The sequence below is a fragment of the Amblyraja radiata genome, chromosome 1, assembly GCF_010909765.2.
Source record: "Amblyraja radiata isolate CabotCenter1 chromosome 1, sAmbRad1.1.pri, whole genome shotgun sequence".
NCBI lineage: Eukaryota > Metazoa > Chordata > Chondrichthyes > Rajiformes > Rajidae > Amblyraja > Amblyraja radiata.
Genome location: NC_045956.1, coordinates 14,324,784 through 14,334,193, shown reverse-complemented (window position 1 = coordinate 14,334,193; position 9,410 = coordinate 14,324,784). Strand labels below are relative to the sequence as shown.

At 48.0% G+C, this 9,410-nt stretch overlaps 1 protein-coding gene across 1 annotated transcript in view; it reads right to left on the bottom strand.

The window, feature by feature from the left end:
- Positions 1-7,072: 7,072 nt before the first annotated feature.
- slc10a7 (solute carrier family 10 member 7) overlaps positions 7,073-9,410 on the bottom strand; it is a 153,251-nt gene continuing 150,913 nt past the window's right edge. Inside the window, exon 12 of the mRNA XM_033017893.1 lies at positions 7,073-8,753. Within this exon, the coding sequence (XP_032873784.1) occupies positions 8,715-8,753 (39 nt within the window). The 3' untranslated portion in view covers positions 7,073-8,714. The remainder of the gene's footprint in view (positions 8,754-9,410) is intronic.

Below are 9,410 nucleotides of genomic sequence, written 5' to 3'. Positions count from 1 at the left end.
AGAGAGGGGAAAGAGTGGGGAGGGTGAGTGGAGGGGAAGGGGGAGAGAAGTGGAAGAGTGGGGAGGGAGGAGGAGAGGGGTAGGGGGAGTGATGGAAGAGGGAGAGAGGGATAGGGGGAATGGGGTGGGGGGGAGAGGGAAGGGGGTTGGGTAGAGAGGGAAGGGGGGTGGGGGAGAGAGGGATTGGAGAGGGAGAAGGGTGAGGAGAGGGAGAGGGGGAGGAGAGAAGGGGAGAGAAGTGGAAGAGTGGGGAGGGAGGGAGGGGTAGAGGGGTAGCGGGAGTGGAGGAAGAGAGACGGGGGAGTGGTGAAAGAGGGACAGAGGGGTAGGGGGAAGGGGGTGGTGGTAGAGAGGGAAGGGGGTGGGGCAGAGAGGGATGGGTGGGAGAGGGAGAGGGGTGATGAGAGGGAAACATAGAAGCATAGAAATTAAGTGCAGGAGTAGGCCATTCGGCCCTTCTAGCCTGCACCACCATTCAATATGATCATGGCTGATCATCCAACTCAGTATCCTGTACCTGCCTTCTCTCCATACCTCCTGATCCCTTTAGCCACAAGGGCCACATCTAACTCCCTCTTAAATATAGCCAATGAACTGGCCTCAACTACCTTCTGTGGCAGAGAATTCCAGAGACTCACCACTATCTGTGTGAAAAATGTTTTCCTCATCTCAGTACTAAAGGATTTCCCCTTTATCCTTAAACTGTGACCCGCTTGTCCTGGACTTCCCCAACATCGGGAACAATCTTCCTGCATCAGACAAATGCAATTCAGGACTTTTCTCTTCACAAGCAGTCAGAATGACGGTTAGTGAAGATTTCGAATAATCGCTGAGCGTTTAGATGCTGCGCGCGCCTCCTGCACCAAAGGGGGGGGGGGGGGGGGGGGGGGGAGCGTGTGTCGTCACACACAAAGATCTTGTAGCGGAGAGCTCCGCTATAAGATCTTTGGTCACATACTAAGCACGCGCCTCCACAAACAGATGAGCGTCTTCTTGAATGGAGAGCGCGTGGCAGCCTCCACAAACAGTCACACACACTGTGGACCTGCCCCCACAAAAAATATTTGGTGAGGAAGGGGAGGAGGAGGGTGGAGAGGGGGAGGGGGGGGGGGGAGAAGAGGATGGGGGAGAGAGGTGAAGGGGGGGGGAGGGGTTGGAGCGGGCGTGCATGAGTCGAGAGAAGAGAAAAGGGCAGAGAGAGAGAGAGGCTGGTACAACAACAAAAAAGCTGGATAAACTCAGCGGGTGCAGCAGCATCTATGGACCGAAGGAAAAGGGCAACGTTTTTGGCCGAAACCCTTCTTCCGGGTTTCGGCCAAAAACGTTGACCATTCAATTCGCTCCATAGATGCTGCCGCACCCGCTGAGTTTATCCAGCTTTTTTTATGTCTACCTACGATTTTCCAGCATCTGTAGTTCCTACTTAAAGACAGAGACTGTGCACGGTAAGGGAATGAGGAGGGAGAGGGGGAAGAGTGTGGAGGGAGGGGGAGAGTGGGATTGGAGGGGGAGAGGGGTGGGGAGAGAGAGAAGTGGTAGAGAGGGGAGGGAGGGAGGGGGGGAGAGGGGTAGCAGGAGTGGTGGAAGAGGGACAGGGGCAGTGGTGGAAGGGGGACAGAGGGGTAGGGGAAGGGGTGGGGTAGAGAGGGGAAGGGAGGGGGGGGGGTTAGGGAGGGAGAGTGGTGGGGTAAGGGAAGAGAAGTGGGAGAGGGAGGGGTAGGGGGAGTGGTGGAAGAGGGACGGGGGAGTGGTGGAAGAGGGACAGAGGGGTAGGGGAAGGGGTGGGACAGGGAGGGGAAGAGAGAGGGGTGAGGGAGGGAGAGGGGTAAGGGGAGAGAAGTGGAAGAGTGGGGAGGGAGGGGTAGAGGGACTGGTGGAAGAGGGACAGAGGGGTAGGGGAAGGGGGCGGGGGGAGAGAGGGAAGGGGGTGGGGTAGAGAGAGAAGGGGGGTGGGGGAGAGAGGGATGGGTGGGAGAGGGAGAGGGGGTGAGAGGGAAACATAGAAACATAGAAATTAAGTGCAGGAGTAGGCCATTCGGCCCTTCTAGCCTGCACCACAATTCAATATGATCATAGCTGATCATCCAACTCAGTATCCTGTACCTGCCTTCTCTCCTTACCCCCTGATCCCTTTAGCCACAAGGGCCACATCTAACTACATCTTAAATATAGCCATTGAACTGACCTCAAATACCTTCTGTGGCAGAGAATTCCAGAGATTCACCACTGTGTGAAAAATGTTTTTCTCATCTCTGTCCTAAAGGATTTCCCCCTTATCCTTAAACTGTGACCCCTTGTTCTGGTCTTCCCCAACATCCGGAACAATCTTCCTGCATCTAGCCTGTCCAAGCCCTTAAGAATTTTATACGTTTCTATAAGATACCCCCTCAATCTTCTAAAATCTAGCGAGTACAAGTACAAGGCGAGTCTATCCAGTCTTTCTTCGTATGAAAATCCTGACATATCAGGAATCAGTCTGGTGAACCTTCTCTGTACTCCCTCTATGGCAACGATGTCTTTGACCATTGGGCATTGTGACATCACACGATGGAACGTTCACCAGGGGCTATGGCTCCTGCAAAGGCATATGTAAATGTATCCATTCCGATTGGACATCTGTGAGCATTGGGCATTGTGACATCACACGTTGGAACGTTCACCAGGGGCTGGTGTTGCTTCTATGGGTGAGAAGCCAGTTTATTTTTGAAATATTGGGGGGGGGGGGGGTGAAGGATTTGATTAAAAACGTGTACTTAAACACGACGAAATGTAATGAGGAGCAGATACTTAGAAAGAAAAGTGAAATCTCTACCGAAATGGAAAAGATGTCGGCGATTCTGCGTCTGGTTTCGGAGTTGCAGTGAATCAAAGGAAGAAATGCAGTCGGAAGCCGTACATGTAAATGGATCCATTCCGATTGGACATCTGCGAGCATTGGGCATTGCGATTGGACATCTGCGAGCATTGGGCATTGTGACATCACACGATGGGAACGAATCAAAAGGCAGAAAGGCAGCCGGATGGCAGTCGGACGGATGGCACGGGAGTTTTATATATTAACTAGACCAAGTGCAGACCCGTTGGGTCTGTTTCCCCAACGGCGTTTGCGGGGGGGAGGGGGGGGGGGTGAGAAGAGGGGAGGGAGGGGAGAGGAGGAGGAGGAAACGGGATAGATTTTGGAGGGAAAGGAGAGCGGGGTAGGGGGTGAGAGATGTGGGGGAGGGGGGATGGGGAGGGAGGGATGGGGAGAGGGGTGGGGGGAGAGAGGGGAAAGAGTGGGGAGGGAGAGTGGAGGGGAAGGGAAGAGAAGTGGAAGAGTGGGGAGGGAGGAGGAGAGGGGTAGGGGAGTGGTGGAAGAGGGACAGAGGGGAAGGGGGAGGGGGAGAGAGGGAAGGGGGTGGGGTTAGAGAGGGAAGGGGTGGGGGAGAGAGGGATGGAAGAGGGGTGAGGAGAGGGGAGAGGGGGAGGGGGGAAGGGGGAGAGAAGTGGAAGAGTGGGGAGGGAGGGAGGGGTAGCGGGAGTGGTGAAGAGGGACGGGGGGAGTGGTGGAAGAGGGACAGAGGGGTAGGGGAAGGGGTGGGACAGGGAGGGGAAGAGAGAGGGGTGAGGGAGGGAGAGGGGTAGGGGAGAGAAGTGGAAGAGTGGGGAGGGAGGGGTAGAGGGACTGGTGGAAGAGGGACAGAGGGGTAGGGGAAGGGGGCGGGGGAGAGAGGGAAGGGGTTGGGTAGAGAGAGAAGGGGGGTGGGGGAGAGAGGGATGGGTGGAGAGAGGAGAGGGGTGATGAGGGAAACATTGAAACATAGAAATTAAGTGCAGGAGTAGGCCATTCGGCCCTTCTAGCCTGCACCACCATTCAATATGATCATGGCTGATCATCCAACTCAGTATCCTGTACCTGCCTTCTCTCCATACCTCCTGATCCCTTTAGCCACAAGGGCCACATCTAACTCCCTCTTAAATATAGCCAATGAACTGACCTCAACTACCTTCTGTGGCAGAGAATTCCAGAGATTCACCACTCTCTGTGCGAAAAATGTTTTTCTCATCTCTGTCCTAAAGGATTTCCCCCTTATCCTTAAACTGTGACCCCTTGTTCTGGTCTTCCCCAACATCCGGAACAATCTTCCTGCATCTAGCCTGTCCAACCCCTTTCAGAATGTTATACGTTTCTATAAGATTCCCCCTCAATCTTCTAAAATCTAGCGAGTACAAGGCGAGTCTATCCAGTCTTTCTTCGTATGAAAATCCTGACATCCCAGAAATCAGTCTGGTGAACCTTCTCTGTACTGTCACTATGGCAACGATGTCTTTGACCATTGGGCATTGTGACATCACACGATGGAACGTTCACCAGGGGCTGGGGCTCCTGCAAAGGCATATGTAAATGTATCCATTCCGATTGGACATCTGTGAGCATTGGGCATTGTGACATCACACGTTGGAACGTTCACCAGGGGCTGGTGTTGCTTCTATGGGTGAGAAGCCAGTTTATTTTTGAAATATTGGGGGGGGGGGGGGGGGGGAAGGATTTGATTAAAAACGTGTACTTAAACACGACGAAATGTAATGAGGAGCAGATACTTAGAAAGAAAAGTGAAATCTCTACCGAAATGGAAAATATGTCGGCGATTCTGCGTCTGGTTTCGGAGTTGCAGTGAATCAAAGGAAGAAATGCAGTCGGAAGCCGTACATATAAATGGATCCATTCCGATTGGACATCTGCGAGCATTGGGCATTGTGATTGGACATCTGCGAGCATTGGGCATTGTGACATCACACGATGGAAACGAATCAAAAGGCAGAAAGGCAGCCGGATGGCAGTCGGACGGATGGCACGAGAGTTTTATATATTAACTAGACCAAGTGCAGACCCGTTGGGTCTGTTTCCCCAGCGGCGTTTGCGGGGGAGAGGGGAGGGAGGCGAGAGGAGGAGGAGGAAACGGGATAGATTTTGGAGGGAAAGGAGAGCGGGGTAGGGGGTGAGAGATGGGGAGAGAGATGTGGGGGAGGGGGGATGGGGAGGGAGGGGAGGAGGGATGGATGGGGAGAGGGGTGGGGGGAGAGAGGGGAAAGAGTGGGGAGGGAGAGTGGAGGGGAAGGGGGAGAGAAGTGGAAGAGTGGGGAGGGAGGAGGAGAGGGGTAGCGGGAGTGATGGAAGAGGGACAGAGGGATAGGGGGAAGGGGGAAAGCGGGAAGGGGGTGGGGTAGAGAGGGAAGGGGGTGGGGGAGAGAGGGATGGGAGAGGGGTGAGGTGAGGGGGAGGAGAGAGTGGGAGAGAAGTGGAAGAGTGGGGAGGGAGGGAGGGGTAGAGGGGTAGCGGGAGTGGTAGAAGAGGGACGGGGGAGTGGTGGAAGAGGGACAGAGGGGTAGGGGAAGGGTTGGGGGAGAGAGGGGAAGGGGGCGGAAGAGAGAGGGGTGGGGGAGGGAGAGGCGTCGGGTAAGGGGATAGAAGTGGAAGAGTGGGGAGGGAGGGTTAGGGGGAGTGGTGAAAGAGGGACAGAGGGGTAGGGGGAAGGGGGTGGTGGTTGAGAGGGAAGGGGTGGGGGAGAGAGGGATTGGTGGGAGAGGAAGAGGGCTGAGGAGAGGGAAACATAGAAATTAAGTGCAGGAGTAGGCCATTCGGCCCTTCTAGCCTGCACCACCATTCAATATGATCATGGCTGATCATCCAACTCAGAATCCTGTACCTGCCTTCTCTCCATACCTCCTGATCCCTTTAGCCACAAGGGCCACATCTAACTCCCTCTTAAATATAGCCAATGTACTGACCTCAACTACCTTCTGTGGCAGAGAATTCCAGAGATTCACCACTCTCTGGGCGAAAAATGTTTTTCTCATCTCTGTCCTAAAGGATTTCCCCCTTATCCTTAAACTGTGACCCCTTGTTCTGGTCTTCCCCAACATCCGGAACAATCTTCCTGCATCTAGCCTGTCCAACCCCTTCAGAATGTTATACGTTTCTATAAGATACCCCCTCAATCTTCTAAAATCTAGCGAGTACAAGGCGAGTCTATCCAGTCTTTCTTCATATGAAAATCCTCACATTCCAGGAATCAGTCTGGTGAACCTTCTCTGTACTCCCTCTATGGCAACGATGTCTTTGAGCATTGGGCATTGTGACATCACACGATGGAACGTTCACCATTGGCTGGGGCTCCTGCAAAGGCATATGTAAATGGATCCATTCCGATTGGACATATGTGAACATTGGGCATTGTGACATCACACGATGGAACGTTCACCAGGGGCTGGGGCTGGGGCTGCTTCTATGGGTGAGAAGCCAGTTTATTTTTGAAATATTGGGGGGGGGGGGGAGGATTTGATTAAAAACGTGTACTTAAACACGACGAAATGTAATGAGGAGCAGATACTTAGAAAGAAAAGTGAAATCTCTACCGAAATGGAAATGATGTCGGCGATTCTGCGTCTGGTTTCGGAGTTGCAGTGAATCAAAGGAAGAAATGGAGCCGGCAGCCGGCCATTTAAATGGATCCATTCCGATTGGACATCTGCGAGCATTGGGCATTGTGATTGGACATCTGCGAGCATTGGGCATTGTGTCATCACACGATGGAAACGAATCAAAAGGCAGAAAGGCAGCCGGACGGCAGCCGGACGGATGGCACGAGAGTTTTATATATTAATAGAAGATAGATAGATAGAAGATAGGTAGATAGATAGATATCAAGTGGTGTGGTGTAGCTCAAAATCAGCGTGATTTCAGATATTTTGTGGTTGAGCTGTTCTCACATTCTTCTAATTCCTACTTCCATATCTGAAAACTTTATATGTTGCTGAAGGCCCTTTCATTGCATGGAGCCAGCTTCTTGTGCATGTTACATAGGACGAGACCAGACTGGGTAATTTTGTACTTTCCTCAGAGACCAGTGGCGAGTGTAAATGTTCCATCAACGACCACAAATTACACTGTGGGCATTTACAAAGTCACAGAAAATGGAATATCCAAGTTTGCTTATCCAAACCTGGCTCAGAATGTGAACTCTGAGGAGAATACCAGGCTCAGTTAACAAAGGAAATTTATAAAACAAATTTGAGGACTACTACAAAGTCGGCGTGTGCTGTTGAATCAGTTTATTGATAAGTCTCATGAAAATATAAACAAGTGACTTAAAATAAATTTGTTCTCATAATAATTTGCTACTAGACATTCTTTAAAGTTGAAACTTCTTAATAGAAATGGCTCACAGCCAATAACCTTCATTCGCTTACCCAACTTTTAGACAATACAGTATTTCACCTGTGACATATCTTGCCCAAAAGCAAATATAAAGTAGAGAGGTCAAGAAACAATTGCAAACCACATAAACAATTCAGCATAGGACAATGAAACCAAAGATTTGCGAACAGAGACTTGAGCATGTAAAGCTAGATACAAATAATTCATCTAATTTGCTCTAATACTCATTTGTATGTCACTAATGGCCCCATTATTTCAAAGATAATACGTGAGAATTTATAATGGAATCATAAAAAAGTATTCCAACATTACATTTAATAAATGCATATATATCTAAAAGAATTGTACCCATATTGATTATACTTATTTAATATGAATTCACCAAAGTCTATTTTAGTTCAGGTTGTAACATCACACGTTAAGTTATCTTAATATGTGTAGGTAAAATAATGTAGGTCCTCACATTACATTAAATTGGTACATGGAAACCTTCAGAACTTGGACACCTTCTCATAGTTAATAATTAATTTACATGGCAGTTAACATTGGAGAAATTCTCCACCAACACATCAACAAACATAATTTTGTTTCATCAAATGTAAATTCAGGCACACCATTATGAAACAGTAGAATTGTACGCACTAAAACAGCCAGAGTTTCCAGCAGAGAGTTTGCATAAAGCTGCATGAGTGAATGAACGTAGAACATTCAGCAACTGTTAAACAATAATATCTCCTCTGATTTTAATTATGCCTCATTTGAATACATTAAACTGAATGATTTAAGGATAGTGATGCAATTTGATTGGAGGCCTTCCATTAATTGCCTTGTCCACCGTCAATCTGGCAAAAAAAAACACTTTAAAATATCCACTAACCCTCAATTCAATTAATGTCAAGCAGTATGGTTTTAATGGGAACAGACACTAACAGAGTTAATTTCTGTCCATTGCCCACCATAACAGCACTTAAGCATACTATGGAATTCTCATGGGATGAAAGACAAAAAGCTTGGCAAATTTAATACAGAAAGAGGGCAACTGATGTTATAACATTATAGATAAAGTGTTATTGTTGGTTTGTGATGCATAGGGAAACATAGATGAAAATACCCAATATGACAGTCAAATTTACTTAAGAAAAATGGGGTATAAACATAAAGAATACCCTTTATATTTGACAGCGAAAAAGCATTTTGAAAAACTAAATGCCATAATCTGTGATTAATATCATGTGTTGATTTCGTAAATAATTTTTTGCCATTTAAAGTCATTCATATTCTGAATAAACTGGCGAAATATTCCCCTCTTATTCATGCAACCGCTGTGCACGCAGAACACAGACTGAGAAATTCAGCTGCGCTCTTAAGGCACTTAATAATGTGCATTTTCAAAATTAAACATATATGCAAACATTTTAGGCATAAAAGTCCACTTAATCATTTTCTACAAGTTCTACATATTGTACATTGCAGGATATGTATGTACATTAATATAAAATAAAATATTCCACCGATGTTATACTGGAATCTTCACCTGTCTTGCAAGGTTCAGTGCCTGTGAATGAAAAAAATTCATTCATTTAATCAAACAGCAAATCAGCTTCAAATATCTTTCGACAATACAAAACATAGAAAATAGGTGCAGGAGTAGGCCATTCGGCCCTTTTTGCTGTAGTCAGTAAAAACTGACTGCAGCAAAAAGCTTTTCTTATAAAAGTTGGTTTAGATGACCAGAATTTAGTTTTATCAAACTTGTAAGCAAACAAAGACATTGTGAAAACCAGTGTTTCAAAGTCATTCTTAAAATTGAGACGTGTTGCAGCTTTAAAAAAAATTGTTAGGTGGGAATAGGTGGGAAATTTACACCATAATTGAATCAGAAGAAACAGGACAAAATGTGTAAAAAGGAACTGCAGATGCTGGATTATACCAAAGATAGACACAAAGTGCTGGAGAAACTCAGCGGGTCAGGCAGAATCTCTGGAGAAATAAAAGGAGTTGCAGCTTGACCCGCTGAGTTACTCCAGCACTCTGTGTCTATCATAGGAAAGAGGAGCTTGAGTAATAATAATAATAATGGATGGGATTTATATAGCGCCTTTCTAATGCTCAAGGCGCTTTACATCGCATTATTCATTCACTCCTCAGTCACACTCGGTGGTGGTAAGCTACTTCTGTAGCCACAGCTGCCCTGGGGCAGACTGACGGAAGC